Source organism: Sturnus vulgaris, chromosome 10 (assembly GCF_052056855.1).
Source record: "Sturnus vulgaris isolate bStuVul1 chromosome 10, bStuVul1.hap1, whole genome shotgun sequence".
In the NCBI taxonomy this organism is placed as follows: domain Eukaryota; kingdom Metazoa; phylum Chordata; class Aves; order Passeriformes; family Sturnidae; genus Sturnus; species Sturnus vulgaris.
The window spans coordinates 1,064,357-1,092,276 of record NC_142252.1 but is presented as its reverse complement, the minus strand read 5'-3'; the positions used below and the strand labels follow the sequence as shown (position 1 = coordinate 1,092,276).

Below are 27,920 nucleotides of genomic sequence, written 5' to 3'. Positions count from 1 at the left end.
TTCTGAACACAATGTGGAAAGACTGCATTTTTAAAGGAAGTTTTTAATTAAAACCCTTAGAGGTTATCAACCTATTTCCAAAGTATCTCTAATTTTAATGTGTTCTAAAAAAGATGAAGGTAGGAAGTTGCTCTCTTTTGTAAATTAAAAAGAAGGTTTAAATTAATTTCAATTTCAAGTTCCTAACGTACAAGATCTTCTGTGAAATCTTTCATTTCCCTTCATCTACCACATTATGCTTTATTCAGATTTATTTGCAAAGGCTGTTTCAGGAGGTCCTAGGCTTTTGTTGTTTTATTTTTTTCAATAAAAAACATGCCCAGTTCTGAAGATGTGGGCATCCTAAACCCAGTTATTGACAAATGTGAAGCGCTGTCTGCTTAGATTCTTTTGAACTTGTGCTTTATTTATATAGACTGGTAAGAAGCCAAGTGCCCCAATGGAACAAGCAAACTCTGCAGAGTCACTAAATTAATTTTGTGTTTTCTCAGTTTCTGCCTGGTCCACAACAGCTTTCCCCTTTCAGAAAGCTGCCACAGTGTGAAGGCTTTTTTCTCCTGCTCTAACTGCTAGTGGCAGACAGGGAATAACACTTTTTCTTCCCAGGAAGCTGGTGCCCTCTGACAGCTGCCCTGCTCCCCAGATGATCCTAACAGAGAAGTCACAGAGATGGGGAGCAGTCTCCTGCTCCAGAGACAGCCACAGAGCCCTTACAGCTCACCCACACCTTCCAGACAAAAAGTACTATAATATTGCCTTCTCTCAATCTTGCAGCTGCAAGAATCGACAGAACAGTCCTCACACCTTCCTTTTTCATTCTCCTGGGATGACTCCAGTGCTCAGTGCAAGGAGTAAAGTCTGGAACAGAGTTTATTGCCCTAAAATGCAGCCCAGATTTGAACTGTTAATAGCTCTGAAGGTCAGAGCTGGCAGCAGAAGCATTTGAAACATTTGAAATGTCAGCAGCCTAAGCTATTATAGTGGCAGGCAAATACATTCTGCACCAGAAAGAACTTTTGCACTGCTTTTGTCCTGTCAGCATATGCATATAGATTGAGTCAATCAAGGGCTGAAGATAATCTCTCTCACTCCTGGACAACACAAGGTCTCTGCTGAGCTGAAGAGGACTGGAAAAGGTTTGTCATAAAACACCTATGCATCCAGCATCAGCTGGGGTTACTGCTGACCAAATTTAGCTTTCACCTCTACATTTAATGTTTCCAGGGGCAGATGTGAGTACCATTTTAAACCTTTAAAGTTTAAAAGGATAGTGATAGAAATAATTCAGCTTTGTAACTAAAATAATCTGAATCATTAGAAAATCAGCCTCTTGCACCTGGGTCAGAAAGGACACCAAATCTAGCCTGATGTATTTACACACTTGTAAGATTTTTAAGGTTTCAATGCTGATCATTCATGGTAAACCAAAAAAATAGAGAGCAAAAATTGGTAATGGGAATACTGGACACAAGCAGAGTCATAGTGACTTCAACATCATAAAAATTGATGCTAAAACACTTCAGGTTTCCTGGTAGAAACTAAAGGGAGTATTATTTTAAAAATAAACTATGGTTTTGCTAGCCTAAACAAAAAGCTAACTCTAAGTCTCAGTGTTTTAGTTTTCTATGTGTGTTTCTGGTAAAGGGAATACTAATTTTCCATTTAAAAAAAATAGTATTTCTCAATCTAATTAGCAGATCAACCCCAAAGATGTTCAGTGAGTCACACACAGAGATAAGTGTGTTGAATATAGTGCCTCTCACTTACCAGCAATCTGATGAATTGAGCTTAAAACTGAAGGTAAGTGAGGTAACACAGGAACAGTTGGCCAAAAAACAAATGTGAAGTAATATAGAAGATACAAGCTGTACATTTTGCCTTAAAAGCTGAACTGTAATTAGACTTTAGAAGTTCAATTAACCACAGGCTCACACCCTCACTTCCTTTCAAGAGCCAAGGATCCTGGTGAAAGACTTTGCATTTTAAAGCAAACACCATAATGTAAGTGTTGTATTTCATTTATATCCCTGAGCAATCCATGCCAATTCAGACCTGGATCAAGAACAGCTCGTGAAACACGATGAACAACCATTCCTACCTGGCAGTTATCAAAATGCACAGCCACTACAAGGTTTCCACTGTAGAGCTTATCTTGGAAGCTCTCTGGGATAACAGGCTCCTGCTCTGGTGGGTAAGTGTGCTTCAACCAGTCCATCCAGGAGAGACCCACAAGTGACTGAATCTTTTCCTCACTGATTCTCCTCATTTTAGCTCGGAAGTCATTCACTTCAGGATCTTGTAAGGCATCAAACTCATGGAGACCTGAAAGAATTCAAGGAAGCAAAAGGATACACAGCTGCACAGAAACTGCCCATCCCATTTAAACCATTACTAGCTTCAAGTTAGGTGACATAGGTGGTTTCCTTTAGACATGCCATCCAAAATGGGTGCTCACAGTTGAGCTGGACATCAGTGGACTTCCAAAGTTACTTGCACAATTCCTATGCAACCTGGCATGAGTATTTATTTTAAATGTATCTCTTAGGTACTATGAAGAAGAAAATACAACTTTACTCTGAATTCAAGGTAGTTTTGAAAGTTTTAAGTCTCTCCTTACAAGAATAAATTTTAAAAAAGCGTAGTAAATGCATCATAAAAACCACAGAGCAGAAGTGCTTGCAAGCTATGGGGTTGTCAGAAGGACGACATCATCCCTCTAAATTTCGCTTAAAAGCAAAAAAAGAAAATCTTCTACTCAAGTCAAAATGATATGACTGAAATTTCTACCAATCCAAGATCAGTAAAGTTCATTTTCCAAAGCATGTAAAGAAAGAATACACAGGGCAAGTCCTGCCTGACCAGCTTGGGGACTTCTGTGATTGAGTGGTATCAGTGGACAAGGGGATGGCTGTGGATGTCACCCACGTGGACTTCTGTAAGGCCTTGGACATGGGCCCCATGATGTCCTTGTCTCTAAATTGGAAAGAGACGTGTTTGATGGTGGGCTGTTCAGTGGGTGTGAAATTGGTTGGATGGTCTCATCCAGAGGGTCACAGTGAACATCTCAGAGTCCCAGTGGACATGACTGACAAGGTTTGCCCCTCAGAGTATACTGGGACCAGTGTAATTAAATAGCTTCATTAATGACATGGACAGAGGGATTGAGGGCACCCTCAGCAGAGCTGCAGATGACACAGCCAAAGGCTGGGATGCCAGCCAGAGGAACCTGGACGAGCTCAACATGTGGGCACATGGGAATCCCACTGAGGTTCAACAAGACTAAATGCAAGGTCCTGCACCTGGGCCATGGCAGCCCCCAGTACCAACACAAGCTGGGGCATGAGCAGATGGGGAGCAGCCCTGCCCAGAAGGATTTGCAGGTGCTGGTGGATGAGCAGGACATGATCTGGCCATGAGCACTCAGAGCCCAGAAAGCAAAACGTGTCCTGGGCTGCAGCACAAGCAGTGAGGGCAGGAGGGCAGGGGAGGGGATTCTGTCCCTCTCTTCTGCTCTGCTGAGAGCTCACCTGCAGTGCTGCACCCAGCTAAGGGGAACAGGGACCTTCTGGAGAGGCCCCATCCTGGACACGGCCAAGGTCAGATTGGACAGGGCTCTGAGCAAGCTGGTCCAGTGGAACATGTCCCTGCCCACGGCAGGGGGGTGGAAAGAGATGACCTTTAAAAAGGTCCCTTTCAACCCACACCATCCCATGTTCCCATGATACAATGGAAAGCTGTGACTTTTTGGTACTTCAGAACGTGCAGGGCCTGGAAGTGTCTTTATCTTTACTCGCGAAGTTTGAAGGACATTGTCCAAACCACACAAAGCACCCGGCACCTTTTGAGAACAAAGCACTAAGTTTAGAAGCTCAGACAAGAACACTTTTTTTTCTCTGCTAAGGTACAGAATAGGGGCTGCATAAGGCAGGGTCTCACAGAGCTCTGATAAACCAAATATTCAATCACAGAATGTGAATCTCTGCGAATCTGTCAGGATCTGTCTGAATGGTTAAACTGACCAACAGTTCCCATTGTCAGCTCTAACAAATAGGCAGACAGTGTACTGCTGAAATCTAAACAAAACCTGCAGTCTTTATAAGAGACCTAACAATGGCTCATTGTTTTAAAACAAGAGGTATGACCTCATATGACCCTGTCAATCTTGATTGTATAACCAAGCAGAGTAGATTTGAAAGCTGAAAATTCTGAAATAACATCAAGAATAAGTTACTGTGAAACCTTTAAAAATAGCTTTTCATTGTTCAATGAAAATCAGTGTCACAATTGAGAGCAAAAACAAGAATCATTGTTAACCAACTCAGACACCATGTATAATAAAATCATAAAAATTTCTACTTCCTTCTGAGTATCCAGTTTGCTGGTAGGTTATTTATGATAACACTGCTCAAGGATTATACTGTTCTTCACTTAGTAATAATAATAATAATATATATTTTCTCCTCTTCTACAAAAAATACTGTTTCTGTTTGATGTAGCAATACAGTACTGAAATGCAATACAGAAAGTAGCTTTAAACAATTTTTATGTGTTTCATCTTGAGTAAATTCTTTCCAGCTATATCAGTATTTGTTTGACAAAGAGAAATATTGAATTTTTAATTTTTTTTAATAAATCCACTCCTACTTGCCCAATTAAGACCCTAATACACAACAAAGTTTAACCTCATTAAAACAAAAATGAAATGGAATTACCTTTGCCTATAAGGACACCTATTTTGGAATCCAACTTTTCTCCTGGATCACAGTTCCTTGTCACTAGTTTAAGGACTGGAAGAAAGGGTCTAACATCACAAAGTCTCCGTGTTTCATCCTCTAATTCTTCATGTACAGCAGTCTGATTCACACATGAAAACATGTAAGAGTCAATCTCCATGAGGAGATGAAAGAGTGGGTAGGAATGTGCTTGCTTCCATAACAGCTGCAATGAAAACAAAGAAATGAATTTTTTAAAAACCCCAGAAAACAGGGACACATCTTAAGGCACTGAAGGTAACATTCATTCCCATTTATGTTCCAAAAAAATAGAAAAGAAACATGTTTGCTAACTTGGTTAATTTTGATCACTATACATCATTATATGTTTACTTTGTCTCACTTTTAGTCTCTACCTTGAGTGATTTCCAGGACAGACTCAGCATTCCTTTTCTTTGGAAAACAGCTAAATATCAACAGTAGATGCTTATGGCATGCCAAGTTTCCATGTGCCACAAGCAGCAAGAAAACCAGACAGCTTAGTTCAAATCCCTTATTGCTGTCACTCACACATTTGTTTTTGAATTCTTCATCCCTTGAAATCATTTATTCTATTAGGAGTAGGTTAGTCTGTGTTGTAATTCATTCACTGCTTCATTCCTCAGTAACTTTTCCCAATGTCCTCACACGGCCATTATCTAATCAAAGGACAGCAGATTGTTTTTTAGTATCTGTGGTCACTTCATTACTTCTCCCCTTCCTTTCATTTGGATATTCCCCTCACATTTTAAGTGATGCTCCAATTTGTACAAAACCTTTAAGAAGAGGCAGACGTAGTTTTTAAAGCCATTATCTTTGGTGCCAGTCAATAGAAGCAGGAGCTCAGTTTGTCACTTCTACATGAAAAATCTAATCAGAGGAATGTTAGATCAGCAAACAATAGACTACCACTGTGTTAGATAAAGGTTCAGAGCAGCAATACAGCATTAATATAGAGCTGTTAGAATAATCTCTGCTGAACTGTAACTTCCCAAACCCTGCCCTCTGCCCACCCCCCCCATTTCTTTATCAGTCAATCTGCTGGGCACGTGCTTTCAGTACCTCATTTCTATGCCTGCTACAATTCCTGACTTGATTTGCCAGAGGGCACGTCAAAATCAGAACCAGCCCTCATTCCAAAGCCGAGTGAACTGCCCATTTGGGGTTACCTGTTTAATCTGAGATATGGTGGCATCTCGAGGGACATCCAGGTTGATGTAGATTCCAGTGGGCAACAGGAAGTCCACAGATATTGAGCCATCAGCACCAATCTGTGAATCCACTGCCCAGATGTCAAGGCTGTCTGTCACGGCAGGAGGCATTATGGAATCTCAATAATATCATAACCACATGGCCCTAGGGGGAAAAAACCCTAAAATTCAGTATACTTAACCTCCTATAATTAGACACACATTTTAAAGTCTTTGGAAGGTTTACATAAGCCTGCTTTGTGCAGCTCAGCTTACAAGTCTGAGGTCTCAAATGCTAGTATTGCAAACACAAAAGCATAGTTCTACTCATTAATGTTATTTAATATAATACAAGTATTTGCCTGCCAAAGCACTATTGTTAAGATGTTTTTATCATTAAAACTAGGTGATAAGAGAAAAAAACTAATTAGAAGTTAGCTGAAACAAAGTTAGAAATTAATTTCAAGTTCTCTCTAAAACTTTACCTGTGTAAAACACAACCAAAATAAACTTCTTGGATGAAGAATGACAATATTTCATATGAAAACTCATGATCAGTTTCATTATTTTATTTTTTGCAAATTTCCTGTTGATTGTTCATGAACGTGGCCAGTGACATTCAACTTTAAAACCTGTCTTAATAGCAGGAAAAAATTCTTCAACTGTACTAGAAAGTGTCCTTTTCCTCTAAAGACACTTATCTCAATTTGTTTTCACCCTCAGAGAACGATCACTCAACTCCACCCACTGTGGGAACTGCATCCACTGCAGGCTAGGAGGAAACCCTGCCCCTGATCTCCTCCAGCTCACTCCTCTGCCTGCCTGCCTGTCCTCTGTATTTCAGCACATTTTTATTTACTCTTAATGCTACCATCAGTTTTCCTGACCTTCCAAGTCTTCTTTTTTGAGTACCACTCTCTAAAGCTGAGCTTTCCCTTCGGCCATGGCTCACTGAATCATTTACCTTCCTCCACATCCAGACAATGCTCTTCAGCTGCCAAAGGGATTAGAATAATCACTGTTATAAAGCACTTTAATAGACAAGTTACCCCTACACCTTTAGAATTCTTGTTGCACAGCACAGGATGTGGGAAATCACCCCCTTTGTACAGAAAATGTCAGAATGGTCAACTCCACTGGCAGCTTTCCAATACTTCAATTAGTCCTTCCTTTCCCCACAACAGACAATAGATGATGCCAGTAGCACAAAAATCAACTTGCCAGTTCAAAGCTGCCTCAGGTATTTGACAACAAACTCCATCCCACCTCTAACTGCCACGTAAATACACTGAATATCAAGACCCAAATCATTCCTACACCTTTCCATCTGGCCTTAGCACAGCTGTGAGGACCAGCACAAGCTGCCAACACATCTTGTAACCACACTAATGCATGGATCACTTCATATTTTGTTTGTACTAGAGAAAAATATATCAGAATTTTCATTATTGCCAAATAAAACTCCTTGAAATTTCAGAAAGCATAAATACATAAGGAAAAAGATTTTTTGTCAATAGAAGCAATAATTAGGGAGCTCCTACCATCATCACTATCAAATAATAGTTTTACCACCATTATGTCCACATTTTCCTCCAAAAAGGTCCACTACACTGAGGAGATTGAATTAATGCAAAAATAATTGGATGTGGTAGTGTGGTAAAAATAACAAATCAGAAGGTATTTTATATGAATTACCACAGTTTACAAATCCATCCATTCATCATTGGATGTGCAAAGCTCAGCATGGTGTGTGAGCTCTAAGGTGTCTAAAGGAAAGAAATAAAATATTTCCTCATCATTGCACCCAGCACAGACTTTGTTATTGGAATAACACAGCATCTACCCAAAAAACAAGCTCAGAAAAAATGTGTAATTCCTCATTACCAATTAGTATGTTTTCCACAAGCTACTATTTTAAAGGGATACTATTTGTTTTCCTCCATCCAGTTACTTGTACTCATAAAATGCTGGCTGCAATTCTGTTCTAACTCCAATTAGCAGTCAGTGAAAAATAATAATACTATACATTTTTCATATTTGGATGCACATATTTGCAGTTATTTTCTGTGGTCCTGAGGGTAAAATAAAGAGGTATTTCCATTACAAATTTTTGGACAGGTACAGCAGCAAGGAAATCTGTTTTATGTAGTTATTTTGTATACAGTTCATTCCTGCTTTAATTCAGTGTATCTTTTCTATTTTCATCCTCTTTTATACGTTTTTCACAGTTGCAGCTGTTAAACCCATTTTGGTGAATCAACAGGAGTTTAAAATGTTCAAAGAAACAAGACTTTAAAACGCTGCTCCATATCCTGGAGCCCAAACACCACAACACCCAGTTATAAAGTTCTTGTACTTGTTTATAATTACAGATTTCCAGCTCAGACACCAGAATCTTTTAGAATTCCATTTGCATTTTCAATTAAAAAGGGAAGACAAGCCATCTTGCCAATCTGAGCATGCTGAGGAGCTATTCTTGCTTTCAGGCACTTACTTAATATTTCCTTCCTCAAGGAAGCAGGTCAGTGTGTTTTGCAGCCAGCACCCTGTTTCTGCCCCAAGAGCTGACATCACAGGGGCCAAGAGAGAACCAGATTTTATCCTGAGAAACACAAGACTGCCAACCCACAGCAGCTCTGGGGATGAGTCACAGCCCCAACTGGGACATGTCTGGTGGCACTGGTGACTAACTAACAATATCACATCTAGGAACTGAAACAAAGGCAAAAAGCCATCTGGATTGGGAGCAACAGCACCAGAGACATTTTAAACAACTTCCAGCTAAAGGAAAAAAAACAACAATTCAAATAATAATAAAAAGCTATTTCAGGCTGTTAATCTCATAGCTATTCCTGCCCACTGCCACATCAACAACAACCTCACTTACAAAAGAAGGAAGTAATTAAACCAGCACTTAACCTTGGCTCCTCAAGTGTCTAATCAATGACTTGGAATTTCACAGGAGCAAAGCCCAATACAAAATGCTTTTCTAAGGCACAGGTGGTACTGACAGACAGCATTCAAACCTTCCCATGTAAATTCTCTCTAAGCTTTAACCTACAAATTCCAGATTCATATATATGTGTGTGTGCCCACACACTCACTCTCCTTATCAATTTGTATTTTAATATACCAGCAGTTCTGCCAGAGCTGCTTACACTAATGCAAATAAATGGAACACAGATGAGTAGAACACCTGCAGAAAAAGGAAATTTATTACTCATCTTTACATTTATATATATAATGTACACAAAGAAGAAGCCCTAAAAGAGGATTTCTCAGTTGGGTGTTGCTGTTGTGGTTTTTAAAGGACTTGCCATCTCTAGGCAGACAAAAGAATTTGCTCTGGTGCTAACAGTCTCATTCCAGAAGCCAGGAGACCTTACAGTTTTCTCCTCACCTCCCAGCAAAAAACATCTCATCATTTAATCAACAAGACCACTTGGAAAGGAAAAAAACAAAGAAAAAGAAGGGCTAACAGAAGCAGGCTGCTTCTTCATTGATTTCTAAAATAGTTTAAGGACAGACACAGTCAGAAGTAAGCTGCACATATTTTTATGTGAATTGCAGCCTACTCATGTTTTGCCCCTAATCAAAACAGAACTAAAATCGTAAGTCCTGGGTTAAGAAAATCCAGAACATCCCCAGGAGTTCCAAACTTATTCTTTAGACTAAAGGATCAGTAGGATTTCAGAACCTGTGGCTACACACTGAGGCTGTGTTCTCGTTCTAAACTACCCACCCATTTTCCTGAAGGCAGGCAGACCTATCTTGTGCCAAGCTCAAATCCATCATGACTCCTTCAGGACATTGCTGAGAGCCCAGGACCACTCAGCTGCAAAGGCTTCCCACCACTGCAGCCAGAGCTGGTGAAATCCATTTTACCTTTGCTGGGCAGTTTGACTTGCACACGGACAGGAATTAAATCCATTTTACCTGTGCTGGGCAGTTTGACTTGCACACAGACAGGAATTAAATCCATTTTACCTGTGCTGGGCAGTTTGACTTGCACACAGACAGGAATTAAATCCAGGAGGTACAAATATGTGACATCAGACAGTGCCAAGCAAGGAGATACAAAGGATAAGCATGGGAGGGAGTTTGTAAGGTTATCCTGAAATTAAGAGCTGCCCAAGAACATGCTCACATAGAGCCTGTCTGGAGCACTGCCAGAAATGAGACATGGAGTAACATTGCAATGAACTCTCCTTTGAAAATAATTTATCATATCAGCAAAAGACTTAGACATGAAAAAGTACCAAATCCACTTGAATTGTCAAGCATTGACTCAGCATTTATCTGCATCAGATAAATTCTCCTAAAACCAACTTTTTGAAGAATGCAGCAATTATGAAAACTCACACTGTGTCATTAAATCCTTTACTTCTGAACTCACCACAAATCCCCTATCACTCATCCTCTGAGATCGGTTTTTCTGTTGTTAAAAGAACACCAACATAAATTCCAATGTAACGTTCAATGCTTTATCTTGAACTATAATCCAGAAGAATACTAACAAAACACAAATAAAAGTAGCTACAAAGAAGGTGGTAATTATAAATGCACATATATTGCAGTGTCAGAGGAAAATGTTGTTGTCCTGTTATCTCTGGTAGCATTTATTCTCCTAAGCACCAAGTTTTTGGAAAGTCTTTAGAAGAGCTATCTCACATCTGAAATTATGTCACCCACCCCTGAAATGTTGTCAGTTCTCTCAGGATGAAATCAGTATGCTATCATCCCAAACAGATGGCAAAAAGCTGGAGGGGAAGATAATTTATACATTAAAAAGTAATTTTCCTTAAGAAGTAAGGAAACTTCTTCTAAACACAGGTGCATTTTAAGGGCCCATAAATATCTACAGCTCAAATTAAATTTTCACTAAACCCATTAATATTTACATAAAGGACAAATATCAGAAGCTAACTTGGTTTGGACATGCAAAAACTAAGGGTGCTCTCCTGATGCAGATTTTTGGTTTCCCTAATAAGTTGTTACATCTGTTGAGCACACATCCAAGACAATCATCACTGTGATCAATACAGCTCTTTATCTACTGCGTGCGCTGCCATGTGGCAGTCAAGGGGCTAAAAAAACCCCAAAGTCTTGCAGTAGTGAAAAGGGCCACCCCATTCAGACACAAAGAGCAGTGTTTGAACAGTATCTTACTGTCCAGAACAGACGAGATGACAATCTAACCACAGTCGTTTTCTAGGAAACAGCAGCAGCACATCACGTAGTCTAAGTAGGAGAAACACTAAGCACTTATACAATACAATTATTGTAATCATTTTTCTAACCATGTAAACATCTAGTACTATAAAAAGATGAGCAAGCTATAAATGAAATATTTGAGAAGGAAAAAGGGAAAAGAACCTAGCAGAAAGATGGGAAAGGAGTCTGAATATATGCATTAGATCGGGGCAGTTCACAGCTCTGTACAACTGCATCCTCTTCTATTCCTCAATCTGTACCAAATTCCCAGGAGCTGTTCTGGAGCCCAGGGCAGTGTCCGAGAGCTGCCCGGGACTGCCACAGGCTGTGACAGCGGCACTTTGGGCACCAGCTCAACCCTCTCCCCTCATCAGCCCTGTTCCATCCCATCCCATCCCATCCCATCCCATCCCATCCCATCCCATCCCATCCCATCCCATCCCATCCCATCCCATCCCATCCCATCATGGCTCCTGTCTCATTGTCCCGCCCTGAGGGCAGCTCAGCTGTCTCTGAGTGCCACCACAGCCAGAGCAGCGCTGTTCAGCTTTTCCCTTTCCGGGCCGTGCCCTCCCATCCCGCCGCAGGCACACGATGGAAACCAGCGGCAACAACCATGTCAGTTTTCCGTGGCCCGGGAGCGGCAGGGTGCGGTGAGAACACGGCCCTCACCCTACAGAACAGGCACAGGGTGACACTGGGGTTAACGAGGAATCACACCATCACCACGGGGGGAGAGACCTCGAAGATCGAGTCCAAGCCATGCCCTAACACCCCGACTGACCCATGGCACCGAGTGCCACATCCAGTCTTGTTGTAAACACATCCAGGGATGGGGACTCCACCACCTCCCCGGGCAGACCATTCCAGTACTTGATCACCCTTTCAGTAAAAAACCTTTTCCTGACATCCAACCTATATTTCTCTTGGTGCAGCTTAAGGCTGTGTCCTCTCCTCCTGTCACAGTTGTCACCTCGATAAGGGACCAACCCCACCTGGCTACAACCACCTTTCAGGGAGTTGCAGAGAGCGAACTGCAGCCAAGGTTTGGCTAAAAGTTTAATGTGACAGGAGCAAGCACCACCTATTCCAACATGAGCTACTAAAAACTGTATTTACTGTTCACTCTTCTCCAGTCACACAGGACCAGTAATGAGCCTTTTAAAACCAGAACCCCATGCACTGGTAACTCAAGTGTGGTCTGTGCCACTGCAGACCATGGAAACCCCTGCAGACCGTGCCATGGCAATTCTCATTTTACCCTAAAGTGTGAACCCACTTCAGGCTCTGGCCTTCTACAGTTGCACAGGTGAATTTCTATCCAAACTGCTTCCTAATATGAAAATAAAATACAATCAACTTGATGATACATACAAACGCCTAAATCAGCGAAATGGAGATCTTTCCACTCCACAAATGTCATGGGTATCTATCTACAATAGGAAAGATTTTAAGAATTCAAGACATCTGAAAAGTAGGCTGGAAAGTTTTTGTTAAAGATCATGTGGTACTATAAATATTCCCCAGCAGTTTAGTTCAACTGCCACATGAGCTGGCCCTATGGAATGGAAAATTAAATGTCCGTTTAGTCAGGGTTCCTCCAGAAATCAGAATAAAAATATCACCATTTAGTTTTCTAAAAATATCTATGTACAGAAAACTTGAAAGGCCTTTTTCAAAGGCCTCCTTCCCTCACAACGCTCACACTGGTACTAAGAGTGGTCTCTCAGCCTTCAAGTCTAGATTCTCTCATTCTCCTCATGAAATACAACTAATTTTCCACCAACAAAGATTATTTCATTAGGGTTTTTTATCCCAGATCCCTAATTATTTTATCTATTCATCTCCTGTAGCTTTATTCCTCTGGTGTACCCATAGCCTTATACACCAGGTTTTAAAAACTGAAGTCAGGATTTTAAACCCACAGTGAATGCAGTTTCTACTCAGATATTAATGCCTCTAAATAAAAGTGGCCCAGTTTTCAAGAAATGCTGAGCACCTGAATTTGCAATTGACTTACACAGGACTCAGAGATATAAAAAAATGCAGACATGTTAACTGGTTACAAATTAAAATTTAATTTAAAGTAACTTCATTTGAACAGATGGTTAGGTTTTATGAAAATTATTCTACAATTCAATGAAAGTATCATTTAAAAACTAGCTGCAAATGAGATTGTCTTTGGAATTCTTTTCCTGGAAAACAAGTCATGTAGAGAACAACACTACTAAAATATTATTCCAGACTCAGAACTTACAGACTTGGCTTGAACAATGAGGAAAGAAGGAAAATTTTACTTCCTGTTACTTTATACTCAGGCAAATACACACATCTGCTGCTCCCTCCAAAAATGATGAACTGAACAAGTGAATAAAACCTAAGTCCCAGACTTCTGACAATTCACAGGCAGCACGTAATTCATGATGAGCACAAAACCAGCCTCTCACAGCTAATTCACAGCCATCCTCTGCTCTACCTTGAAATCACTGCATGGAGACATTAAAATAGAAATAAAGAGTTTCAGGCCATCCTTTTGAATCGTGCAAGTAAAGTGAGCTGCAGGGAGAAGAAAAACTCCTTTCACATTTCAATATTGCTGTGTGAAATTGTCTTTGGAAGCATCCAATCACTGGATCACACTGAAGCTGGGGACATCATGATAAAACATTGCCTTTCAGCTGGCTGGAATGCAGTTCTGCATGGCTGAGAAGGAAGGAATAGAAAGGAATGGAAGAAAACAGCAGATTAGAAAAACATTGTCATATGAGTAACAGCTCATTTGATGCCCTGACCAACAGACTCAGGGAGAGGAAAAGGAGAAAAGCTCAAAGGAAAAAAGCCCAGGCCAGTTATTCAGTATTCTATATCAACTGGGCTGTGAGAAAACATCTGGTAGAAACACCTTCAGAAGCTTTTCTAAACAGCCCTCTTAGATATTTTGGAAAACGTTCAACAGCAGCAGGAGGCAGAGTGGGCCCTGATACAAGAGGCAATGCATTTGTACAGCACGTTCCAGGACAGAAAAGTGAGACTGAAGATTTGGGAAAAGATTAGAGCTGGTGAGTTCACAACCAGGTAACTCCCTTGTGACCCTGCACAGCACTGTAGATACTGCATGAACTACAGGGAGGGAGTGCTGCCTTTTTCCCAACCTGGAAATGAAACTTGAGATAATTTTAGTAAGGAGGTAATATAAGAGCAGATCTTTATTTGAAGGTATTCAGGAGCAGTTATGGCAAGATTATTAAAAAATCACGTTAAGAAAAGAAAAAGAAAAAACTCAAATGGCATCACTAGGCCAGCATGAAATATTAGGGTATGTTGAGCTCCAAGAATAGACAAAACATTGAAATGATGGCATGCTCACTTGGATATTTTAAACAAACAAGCCAACAAAACCAAGCTTAACAGGACAGGTGAATGGAGGGGACACAAGGGAAGGAGGAGGACTGAACAGTCAGACTGAATGGGAAAGGAGAAGGAGCTGAAGCAGAATAAAATGTCATTTGAAGCCAGGCGAGTCAGGTGTTTCCATAAAGCTGCAGCAGTGCCCGTGCCAGCACAGTGATGGTGCAGAGAGAAGCAAGAGGAGTGGCACAGTGACAGCTCCTCACAGCCTCAGGGCTGCCTGGCCACTTGACAGCTCTTAAGATCATTTCAAAAAATGTAGGCAAAACTACAGCCTAAAGGCCTGGCTTTCTAACAGCCCAAGCTATTATCAGAACTACTGCGCAATGTCTCTGTCCAGAATCTGAAAAGAGGCATTAATAATCTGTGCTTTTAATGATTTATTGTACTAAGTAAACTGTAGGGGCCTTATCCTCCCTTTGCTAAACAAGAATTCTAGCTGACTTCTTAACAGTCTGACAACACAACTAGGAAATGATAAACCAGGATTAGTTCTGCTCTCTGGGATTTCCTTGCTGTTCTACCACTCAAAATATATTTTTTATTCCGCTGTAAACACAAAGGAAACATTCCACTTATAAGACATTTAAATACATAAATAGCTAATATTTCCTCTCCTTTGGAATTGTACAAATGGACCTAGACCATCAAATCTCATCAGCAGCTCTTACATCTAGATAACATTCTACTATACAACAAGTTCAAAACAGAAACTCAGGTTTTCCTATAAGCAGATACCTCTTCGTATAGGGACTAAAATATTCACTTTTTAATTATTTATTTGATTTTGATCAAAGCCTCTAGGAAAGGGGATTATTCTCCAGCAGACAGATTGCATGCATCTGCAGAGGAAGGTGAATCAGTGAAATAATTAAAACCAATTGAATATCAATGAGGAGTGAAATTTTCAACTACAGGGAGGGCAAAATAGACCAAAACACACAAGCTGACTGTGCTTAAGTCTCATACAGGGATGCCATGGATCCTACAAAGTAGAAAGAGACCCTTTAAAGGAAAAAAATATCAATTTTATATGCTTCATCAAGCCAGGCATTGTTCCTGATGGGGTCTGTTTCTTACATAATCTGGTCTGGATTTTTGCAGTTATTTTTCTTCCAACACCAGCTTCAATGCCCCATCACAGAGATTCAGAGGTGGCTGCTCAGCCATTTGTTACATGGACAGGACTGGTCAAGGACTGACCAAGCACTGGAGGAAATCCAACAACTCAACTCTGATGCAAATATTTAGAGGTATTTTATACATCTTTTTCATGAAATTCATTTATAAAGACAAGTTGAAATACAATGCCATGCAGTAGAAAAACACAATCCTAAAACCCCCTCTTGTTATGAAGTTAAAGGTAATAAAGCCAAAAGTAACCCTGGCCATTCATCACAAGGACCAAAAATGTTTAAGATTATATAAGAATTACAGACTATTCAGCCTGAAAGGGGCCTCTGGGAGTCAGCTGGTCCCAAGCTCAGCTCCAACACTGAAGGTAAAGCATGCTGCTTAGGAGCCTGCACAATTAATTTTGCAAGTTTCCATGGATGGAGGCTCCACAGAAATGCAGCAACCCTTGGAGCCTTCAGCATCCCCTCAGCAGGGCCTGACTGCTCCTGGGGTTACTTTTCTCCAGCTCTGAGATTCAGCATCTGCTTCCAAGATTTCATGAGGACTCCACCTGGATTCTCAACTGTGATTAGAGATGCTGCTCAGATTTTATTTTAATGCTCTTAGTAATTTAATTTTAAAATTCCAATTGCAAAATACTTTGTGATGATCAAAAGGCACACAAGTATACACAAATGTCCAACTAAAAACAAGCAAGCAGGTTGCAAAACACTTCCCCAGAAAGGAAAAATCTGAATTAATTTGAAGTTGTAACAATGGAATTCTCTGAGTCTCTTAAAAAAAAAAAGGGGGTGGGGAGGGAAGAAAGACAAGTTTACTGACTGCTGAACACCTGAGCAAGTTTTGTGTCAGGCACAAGCCTAAATACAATGATTTAAAATGACTAAAGCTATCTCCAGTAGATGTTCTTCACTTTATTTGTTTGGGGAGCTCAGTTGCAACTTGATTGTTTATCCGTTTTACCAGAGTCAAGAATTAACTTGTCAAACCAAGTGTGAAGACAGCAAATAGGTTTGTTTGTTTGTACTGGGACACTGTGAACAGGTGCCTGTATTTCTACTGTGTAATGTAATAAGGCAATAAAAGACAAATACCTCCACGTAACACAGTCCTGAAAACTTCAGGGGTCAGAATTCAGAGTCAGGTGCCACAAGAACTTTGCACATGACTATTTACCAGTCATTTGACATTTGGCCTAGATCAGGAACTGATGTAAATTCAAATGTGCTGACTAAAAATTGTAGCATTTCTTTCAAGTACTTAGAGAAAGGGAACTAATACATATCAACTTCTTTAAATCCACATTGAATTGAAAATTTTATAGTTTAAGGCAGGAATTCAATCAATCCAAATGTATTGCTCTGTCAGTTAGAAACACTTTGTTAAAAACACCAAGTATGAAAAGCTTTTTTTGTCTGATTAGGTTCCACAGACATTTTTCTACCCAAACTATGACACCCTCTACACATCCACGTTTAAAGAAGAAGCTAAGAGGAGTCATTTCCTCTTGCTAATAAAGCAATATGCCAAAATACAATTCTTGTAAACTAAAACAACTTCTCATCCCTCCCTTTCAGTTCTAATGGCCAGATCTTTTTCATTCCCAACCAGGCATTCAGGAGTATTTCCAGAGACTCCTGCAGAATTACAGTCACACAAACACACAGCATGAGTAAAATGCATCAGACATAGGCAGTTTTTTCCCAGTTTCTAAGGCAAATATGTTTAAATATCTGACAAATCCAATGCAAAGTGGCAGAAAAATGATTACATTTCTCACCTCAAGCACAGGAAGTATACAGAAATTAAGAATTACACTACATCAGGATATAAATATATATTTATCTGGTACGGTGCATTAGGTAGAGAGGCTTCTTTTATCAGAAATGAGACACATGTGTCAGCCCAGAATTCACAGCAGCTGGAAATGAACTACAAGCACTGAATGAAAGATGTATCTGACATTAATAAACTGAAAACCTAAGCAAGTTTGATGAATGATGGAACCACAATACAGGACAAATAATAATGACAACAAAAATATTCAAGTCACTCAGAAGAGACATGACTGTAGAGTTACTGACAAAAAAAAAAAAGTATCTTTTCAAACTCCTTGGAAAATACAAGCAGTGCTTGAACTTGTTGCAGCAAATAGGGGCTCATATCTATACCAGACAACTTCCTGTTCAAAACCATAGCCAGCATACACAGCAGCCAAGAGAAAAACCTGAAACCCATCTCAATTTCACAAGATACAACTACTCCCAAGAGGGAAGATGGTTCAGTGGGAATCCATGAGTCCATTATCAGCTGATCAACTGAAATGAGTGCAGAGTCACCCATTTATATTTTTAATATAACAAAGTTAAATACAATAAAAGCCTAATAACCATGCTGACTTTACAAGTAAAAGATAACAGAAAACAACCCTAAAAACTCCCAGCCCTGTAATACTTACTCTAATGAAACTTTCCTGTTTCAGTTTGACTGTGTAGCGAAGATACTTTTATTAAACATTTTCTTCCTATTATTCTTGTTTTTTTCAGAAGACTCAACAAGATGACCTCAATGTGATCTGAAAAAAGCAAAACACAACATAATGTAATTGACCAAATGAGAAAACCAATAAAGTGTATTTGGTTTAAAAGCTGCACCAACTTTCTGTGCAGAAATACCTAAATAATCACTATTTTACTGCCTTCAAATACTACAGCACCACATTGCCATTACACAATGGGATTAATCTAACAATTAAAGGAATGTCAAATCCACAAACACTCTGCTACGAGAAAGGAAAGAGAGGAAGTAATAATTTGAATATGCCATTTATTCTAATAAGTTCTGTGATCATGAATTAGTCAAAAAGATCCTTAGCTGTTACAAATATTTTCAAATTTTTGCACACTTAATTTGAATCAGACCAGCAGATGTCCATTGCAGTTAAAGCCAAAAAAAGGGAGACAGAGTTGCCTTCATTATCTTAAGCACATTTTCTCTTTGTCCTCTGGGCTGTAAGCCGATTTTGGTGGAGGTTTTGTTTGTTTGGTGTTTTTTATTTTAAGAGTGTAATACCATCTGTAGTTCTACTATGGAGAAGTTGAGTTGATGATCCCATATTCCTATTCACAGTTCAACGTGTGAAGGGTTCAGAAGGTCTCTGAGCAACAAACACCCTGCAGTTGTTCAGGGCAAGACATCTCCACAGAGCCAAGACATCATCCCCCTCAGCTTCACCCTGCAAATCAAGCTCTCAATAGAGAGAATAGACAAAAACCACTTCATTCCCCTCTGAGCAGTGCTGTCAGTTTGCATTGATGTTATCTCCAGGTTTGTAGGCTAAGCCACAGAGCACAAGATGTGTAACTACACTGCACTTCCCATAAACAATTATTTTTCTAAACCACATCAAGTACGTCCCACCGTGCTCGTGAGAACTCAGCAGTATGGGGAGGGAGGGAGGACTCTCACTGCCCCGTCCCACACACAGCAGAATTTCTCTAGGAATTGGCATGTGGAGACCTCTGAAGCAACTCAGACTCTTCGGTGGCTTTGAGGGATAAATACTTACTGCCCCACATAGTTAAGTCTAAAAAAAGTTAAGTTACTGCTCCATGCACAACCTTTTGGTATACAAAGGTGTTGTCCCAAAATGGATTTTCACCTGATGTGCAATAAACCAACGCAGACACATTGAGTTATTTGATTTATTTACAGAGGTATGAGCTAGTCCAAAAACTTCTCATAATTAATGTCTAGGAGCCAACAGCAGGGAACACACACAAGAAAAAAAAAGACTAGAGAAAAACGAAGACAAATTTGGAAATTGCAAGGACAAAGCAACAGTGTGAATCCCACAGAACCAAGGCTGAACTACCAGCCTGGAGTTCATGTTTTACAGCCATATCAATATTTGTGCTTGTGGAATCAGAAAAATCCGAATCAAAAGTGACTGGCCAGCAGGCAGGATCTTAGGAGGGAGTGTGAAATGCATCCTACTATAGCTAACAGGCATGAGAACAGAATTCCACCCAAGGAAGAATCCCTGCATGACCTGTGGCCCCTCAAACAAGGACCACAGTGTGTGACTGAACCATAACCCTGTGGCAGGAGCAGGATACTCTTTGACTAAAAGTTGGATATCCCAAACTTCTAGAGGTCAATGGCTAACTAGACACATGATGATAAATCAGATGGTGAGGGCCCAGAAATTACCCAGGGTCTATAAATTGCACAGCTTAAACAAACCACTGCATTGTGAATAGCTCCTGTCACAGTGCCTGTGTTCACCCCAGTCTCTGCCTTCACCACAGCTCCCTGTCCTGTTTCCCCTCTTTTCTCACAGCACTTGGTATCTCTGCAGCTCACACAGCACACTGATAACAGGCTGGTCCTCCACAACCGACTGCAGGGGATCAGCCAGCCCTTGAGACCTTGAACCACTTCTGAAGCACACAACCAAAGCACCCATTGCTATACTCAAGCATGAGAAACAAACCCTTCATTGGAGGATGAGGGGATGCAGCCTTTTTTTCTCACCAACCAAACTTTCCCATTTTTCAGAGCAGCAGAGCAGGGGTTAACAGAGGTGGTATCAATGGGCTGCAGATCACACCGTGGGCAGACAGGACACTTTCCACCCTCACACCAAGAGTGGAGCATTTTCCAAAGGCTGCTTACGCCCAACAGACAGGGTACAAACTCTGCTGGCCTTTTACTGACCATGAACAGCCAGCAAGGACTCCAACTATGTAAGAAATATGCCAGCATCATCTTTGGGAGCTCCACCAAGATCAGAAAGACTTGAAGGAACTGCCTCCCAAACTGGCCTCTCTAATGAAGACATCTCTTTTTCCTCTCTGGGGAACATGGGAAAAACAGAACTGGCAGCTGGACATTACAAACAGAGCCTCTCCTCTGGGTCTGCTGGGTGTGAACTCAGCCAAAAACAAACCACCAAACCACCTTGGGCACACACCCATATGACTTCTTCTGACAGGGCCCACCAGGGACCCAAGAGAAATCCTTTTCCATTCCAGCCTGCAACTTGTGCATAAGAAATTGCATTTGGCAAAATAATCATTTTCATGAATCCTTTAATTACACCCTCATTACATAGATAATGATTTTATGTAAACTGTAACTTGTTTTTTCTAAAACATTAACAGTCTTATGAGGCAATTCAGCAATCTTAAAACTGTGTGGTGGCAATCAAACTGCCTGTAACAATACAGTAAATTTTTTTACAGTTCTTCACCTACACTCCCTATGTCCAAAGAATCACTTATGAATGTATGATCAAAAAACATTATATCACAAGGAAAGAAAGGAGGAATAGCTATAAGAAACTTTTGCCTATAACTCCTGGGTGGCATAATGTTAAAGATAAACAATTACAAGCCAAGGAAGTAGGCCACTCACAAAGACAGAGAAAAGGAAAAATAGAAGAGAAAAAAAATCATTCCAAAGCAATGTAAAATGCCACACAGAAATTACTGGGCTAATTGTGGCCCTACTGTCTTCTGCTCTATAACAATTTCATCAGACAGGCTGCTGCACTGTCAGTTCTTCCAGAGTACACAAAAAATCCATCTGTTGGAGAGGATGCTCCAGGTTTACTTCAGAATAAGGAATTTTGAGTGGGTTGAATGGCATAATATAGCAGCTTCTTGGGTATCTTCTCTGCAATTAAACCTCTTACTCTGGAGGAAAGCACTGAGGCAGACATCAGGAGAGCACTAGCAGATGTTTGGGACAGTGATACACAGCTGGGGTATTTTAAAGCTTTTGGTTCACAGCTTTGGTCACCTCAGAGCTGCCTTGAGCATTTCATGCTCTCAGTAGTGCTGAAGATCACACTAAATTAGCTGCTGTAGCAATGAAGAAACAATTTCACCAAGTCGGAGACAAAAAAAAAAGTAAATATGAAGCATCAGTAAATACACCAAGTATCTTCAACTTAAAAATATACTCAAACATATAAAGCAACTCAGTCTTAAGTTCCAACAATAACAGACATAAAATTCTTCAAGAGCATTCACTGTCAGTAATTAAGCCATCACAACTCAAGTCCAGGAAGTAAAACAGTGAGCAAAAGAGAAGCTCACAGGAGTGCACATCTGCCTAAATGACAGCAACTTCCAGCTTGTACACACTGCACACCTGAGTGCACAGGCTGAAAATGCAGGTTAAAGCCTAGATCTGAAAGAAATACTTCATGTCTATTGCCTAGTGTTGTGTGCCAGCTGATCCAGACAGCAGAGCTCTGCACAAGCACTGTCCTAACAATGCAGTGCCCAGAGTCTCTTCAGCAGCACAAACAAGTTTTGACCTTTTAAAGGTGGCACTTATTTCTGCACTAACATCAAGAGACAAAACACCATCCTGACAATGGACAGCACACTGTTACACACAGGACAGTGTCCTGCTTTCTCAGGGGTTGCTGCTTGGTCAGAAACCAGTAACATCCTTTAAAAAGCCTCAGACATCTCTGAAATGTGAAATCCACCTATCTTATACAAAATCTTCTAACCAAAACGGAATAGGCATAGAGCTACAAGTTCCCATTGCACAAGAACAGCCATAGAAAAAGCACATAAAGACAGAGACAGAAATTGCAGAACACAAATGAGTTCAAAACAGACATCCATGTCAGAACTGTCAGTTTACATCCTTTCTTATTCCTGAAGATGGGCAAAACAGAGACAACTTGGCATTTTCCAGAATTATTCTTTAAGTTAAAAACATGATTTGAAGCTAGATTCAGTTATACCTTCCTCAAGAAGAACTCGATAATAATTACATTTGTCCAGTGGGCAAGTGAGGGCAGGAGCCCAGTGTCCCACCACAATGAAGGACAGTGTGAGGAAGCCTTGTTCACTCTTCCCAGAGCTCTGTCCCACTGAGCCCTGGCTCACCTCTGTGAAATCCCCTGCAGTGCTTGGTTAAAACCAATTTGTATTCACACAAGCACAGACTAATACACTTTACAATGAATCATTTTTTTACTTGGTTACACATGCTGCTGAGCTCCCTTTCAGTTTAGAAGTGCAAGACAATATCAAAACAACCGGGCAAGTTTTCACCAAGTCTTTATTTTGAACACAGTGATTTTTTTAACAAGGTGTCAGTTACTGACGTTTGAATTTATCTGGGAGGAAGGGACAGTGTGTCCCTCCCTCACAGTGATGCATCCTGCCTGATGGTGGTCAAGGTTCAGTGACCCAGTAACCCTCCTACTAATTGTATCTTAGAATCCAATCTGATTGGAGTTGTGAGGCAAATAATCTTTTTTCCCTATTATAAAGTCAAATTTAAGAGCAAAAGACTGTTGGCATTTACTGGCACTGGAAAATGAAGGACTTTCCATTAAAGCAGCAAGGAACAGATAGTTCCAGATGAGAAGGAATCACCTGCACTATTTAAGATCAACAAACAGAAACCTGAACAAAAATAATACATTTTTATTTTGCCAGAACGCTTCAATTGTTTTTTTTTTTTTCCTGCTCTGTCACCTTCAGAAGAAATGCCTCTGGGCAAAGCAGAAGGGGAACACATCACTGTTAAGGAAGCTTAACAAAAAGAGGCTCCTAGACAGCACATTTTCCTCCCAGAGTGTGCCAGGCAGCCAGTCATTGCCTGGGCTGAGATGGGGACTGGCAAAGTCTGTGCTAAGGGAGACCCTGCAGTGCCCTCAGCACTCGAGGGCTGGCTGCCAGCGCTGATCCCTTCTGATGACAAGTGCAGAATGAGAAAACACCCTCGGAGAGGCTCTGGGCTGGCATGTACTCTGTCTGCTGCTCTATGGGTCATAAAGCACACGGTTCAAGGCTGTGTGTGAGCATTTCAGAAAAGCAGCAGTTTGTGCGATTTCTCATGACTCACAAACAAGCGCTCACATCTGCTTTACCGAGCCCCACAAAGACGGGGCCGAGCAGACAGCGCTGCTCATTCCCAGCTGTGACCCAGCACAGGGCACGGGCTCAGCGGCTCCAGAGCTGGGACAGGCACTGCAGAGCTCCCACTGAGCACACCCATCCCCGTGAAGATGGAACTCCTCCCAGGGCACACTCACCATTCCACCTCCCCGCCAGCCCGCAGCTTCCCCAAGGCTGCTTCACCGCGTGTGCAGCTCTGCCAGCAGCACTGAGGAACTGGAAGCTGCGGTCACAGAGCTCCTCTTCCCACACTCCTCACCCAACCCTCACCTACACACGCATGTGTGTGAGAAACCGCGTTTATTCCTTACATTTTTAAAAGTTTAATAAGGGATAAAAGACATGGTTACAGTGTTGGGTGCATAGTTGTAGTTAGAGGTCCATTGGTTAATTACAATAATTTTTTAATATTGTGTCGTTGTATTGCTTAAATATACAAAGATTATATATAGTTAAACATTTTTAATTTTGTTTCTGTTTTGGGAATTCTTTCATTTGGTTGGATTTTTGATTGGTTTTTTTTAGATCTGTAGTTTTGAGAGTTGTGTGTCATTTTTTTATAACAGCTTCTTGTTTTGTGGTTTTAGTAAGTGACAGTTATTGATAGTTGAAGGGTTAGAAGTAGAGTCTTCTTCATATCTGTTTTTTTAATGTTATTTGATTATGTGGATGGTTTGGGGTATTTTTATTATTGCCTATTGGCTTTTGCAAATTATTATTAACAATTTTGATATAGTAGAGTTTGTAATCACTTTTAACTGCTTTTGATATAGTATAATTTGTCAGCTTTTTACGGCCAATGCCCTGGCCCCTGTACAGCTTGTACATTTTAGTGTGATAAACATATATTAGACTTTAGGCTTTCACAAAATATTAAAATGGATGGTATGTGTTAACTTTTACAGTGTGCAAGAAATCCTCACCGACATGTGAAGTGTGAGCCCAAGGGCTTGAGCTGAGCCAGCCTAAGCCCTGAGCAGCAGTTTAGGCAGGTGCAGACAAAGCCAGCACCCTGCACAACCCTTGTGACACCCACAGAGATGTTTGCAGGAGTCAGTGAACCCCCAACCGGCCTGTCTGCCATCCCTGCACACTCTCGGCAGCCCTGCCACCCAAATTCAGCTTTCCACATCCTAAAACAGGCTGCAGGCAATAATAAAGTATTTGATTCTGCATGGATTTTCATTACATGCAGAGCAGTATTTGAGGACAGAAGTCTCAGGGGCAAGGCAGGGACATTAATTGCCAGCAGCACAGCAATTCCTGTACCTGTTTCTTTGGTCTTCTATCACAACACAATTACATCCCATACTTTTGTTTCTTAAGCTGCTCCTGAATCTAGAGTTAATTACTGGGCAGAACACAAGGACTTGCTCTCGAACAAAATTACCCCCACACCATCACTTTTAATAAATTGTCCAATGAGACATTTTCAGTCATTCTAAAGTTTAGGATGTCCTTTTTCATGATTTGTCTCCGATTGCCTTAAACTCTGAAAGGTCCAAGGTACATAAGGACTGACAAAGCATTTCCACCGAATTCAGGAACACCTGGCACGGCCCTTGCTGCTGATGCATTTTCTACTCACTAGTGTGTCACAGATAGAAAAACACTGAAAAACCCCAACTGGTTCCACCCAAAAGTTACTACATGAATAAATATTTACCTGCACTTTAAGCAGAGAAATAAAGCAGTGAGTCTTCATCCTGTTTCTGTGAAGATCCCATCACGATTACTGAGTTACCCAAAATGTTAGCAGCACTACTTCTGTTTCTTGTGACCTGCATAGTCTATTTTCTTCACTACTTTCATGTCCCCATGTTTCACTTCCCAATTACATTCTCTGAAATGCCTAATGTGGTGAAACTATGCAAATTTACTCCCATTTAGTTCCCAAATTCTGCTTCTTGTTGTGCTCACATTTGAATTCATGTAAATGAGAACACGAAGTTAAAAAGCAAGACTGAACAATTTTTCAGTAATTAATTATTATGAGCCATTTTGTGAAGGTACTGCCCACCCTGCTCCAGGTATCACTTGAAAAGCTCTGTTCTTTATGATTAAAATAAACCTCCAAGTGTGGATTGCAAGAGACTATGAACCAACACAGAAATACCTAAGTGTATTTCACTGACATGCTGCTGCAGTCCAACTTGCTGTTTGATTCCAAATATTACCATATAATAAATAATAACAGCATTCCATTGCTAACAACATGCATACAGTAAATACCATTGAAACTAGAAATAATCACTAAGAATAGTTCCAGTGCTGAAGAAGGAAAAGTACAAGCATCTAATAAATGTTTACCTCCAACTATATCCAACACTCAAAAGCAAATCTATTAAGCTCTTTTAGATAGTAAAAGTGTGCATTTTAATCTGCTCTTGCTCCCCACTCCCTCCACTTTCAGGTGGTAAGGCCTCATAGAAAAAAGCATAACTTCAACATGACAATTTATAATACAACATAATTTAAGAACTCCAAATCTGAACTAATCCCGGGCTAAAAGCAAGGGAGTGCTTGGTTTCAAAAACAAAGCAAAAACAAGCAAACAAAGCCCTAAACCCACCAAAATAAAAACGAACCAAAAAACCCCAAAACCAAACACAAAAGACAATTCTCCTGTCGTCAAAACAATATTTAAATCTGAATTTGGATCCAAAAGTCAGATTTGAATAGTATTCACATATTTGACACTGCCTTTGGACACAGCACCTAAAATTACAGAATACTTGATGTAAGAACACACTGACCAACCCAAACCCTTGTATTTTGCTCAGCTGCAGTGCTCAGCCCAGTAATTTAGACCACACTGCGTTTTCTGGCTTCCTTCATTAACGAAAGGTTTCAGTCCATTCAGCAGCTACCTGTTCCACAGCCTGCTTCTGAGAGAAGCAAAAGTGTTCTGTGGTGCCAGGAGCCCTTCAGAGAGAAATTCCCTTCCCTGTTCTGAGAAGGAGCAGAGCCTGAGCAGTGCTGGAGTGTGACTGCCCCAAGAAATGAAAGTATCTCTGGCATGTTCAGATGGAAGATGGGGAGGGATGGAGGAGAGGCAGCAGACACATTATGGCCACTGCATTTATCCTCCTGCTGTCACTCAGTTATGACACCAGTATTTACACCACCTTCTAAACCCCACCCTCTCCCTGAGAAATGAATATGAGCTCCTTCTTCTCCCAGAGCTGATCACTGGAGACTTTCTTTGGACAACTTCACTGGTGCTCCACCTCCAAACTGCAGGAGCAGTAGGACACAAGGGATGTAAACCTGGGCACACAAAAGAGCAGCATCTGTATTTAAGAAAGCAATTATTAAAATATGACAAAACCAGACATCAAAAAAGTGACTCTTGCAACTGAAAGCAAAGGCTTTCCAGTTGTCACACAAACAGTGATGGCTTAACCAAGACGGAAATTTCTCAACACCATACTTGACAGCAGAAGAGTGATTTTTCAAGGAAAAGCTCAAAAAATATTTCCCTAAACTCCTTTTAAATTTTCTCTCAAGATAAGTGAGAAAGAAAACAAAGCCCCTCTAAAATCCTATTTTACTTTTCACCAGTACACTGCAAGAATAAAAGTACATCACAGAACAACAGAAAGTTTAATAACAAACCATTTCATTTGCCACCACACCCCAATAAATCTTTCTTCAGCTTAACTGGGTCTGTTAATCACCAAAATGTAGATGCTTGAGCCAAAGGTTTCAGGAATTCTGCCATTTCTGAGGAACCATTCTTGTATAAGGGGTCTAACCACTGCCTCTTTTTCAAGAAAATTGCCATTACATATGTGGGAACTCTTTATTACTGCACAGATAGAGCTAAAAAAACCACCCAAAGAGCAGCGTGCTACTTTCCTGGCCAACAGGTCCCAGTCAAATTAACAATGAAGAAGCAGCTTAGGGCATCAAGAGTGGAAAACTTTACAGAAATCAGTATATATTGTCTGGTTACTTCAAGCTTTATCAGCACAGCACACAGAGCCTGCATCTCTCATTCTCCTGAGGCAACACCCCCAGGACTTCACCCCTAAGTAGTCACATACCAGGATTTTAAAAACTGGCAAGTAGTGATAGGAAGACAAAAGGAGGCCTCTATAAATCCTGTAGCTGCACACAATAAGAGTTGACAAGTTATCAAACTACAAATAAATCTGAAAATCCAGCCGTGGTTTGTGAAATTCACATTAAAAAGGAAGTAAATTGAGGATCCTAAAATGATGAGCTGCAGAGACAGACTAAGGCAAGAATTGCTCTGCCTTCTCATAAAATTTACCTGGAAG

General features: G+C 40.6%; 1 protein-coding gene across 2 annotated transcripts in view; it reads right to left on the bottom strand.

Moving 5' to 3' along the window:
- Positions 1-27,920, bottom strand: part of PIK3CB (phosphatidylinositol-4,5-bisphosphate 3-kinase catalytic subunit beta) — a 68,623-nt gene that overhangs the window by 30,358 nt on the left and 10,345 nt on the right. For both annotated transcript variants that reach the window (XM_014870262.2, XM_014870264.2), the window contains exons 2-5: positions 18,159-18,275; positions 5,921-6,107; positions 4,713-4,938; positions 2,099-2,322 (exon numbers count right to left, since the gene is read on the bottom strand). In XM_014870262.2, the coding sequence (XP_014725748.1) occupies positions 2,099-2,322; positions 4,713-4,938; positions 5,921-6,073 (603 nt within the window). In that variant the 5' untranslated portion in view covers positions 6,074-6,107; positions 18,159-18,275. The remainder of the gene's footprint in view (positions 1-2,098; positions 2,323-4,712; positions 4,939-5,920; positions 6,108-18,158; positions 18,276-27,920) is intronic.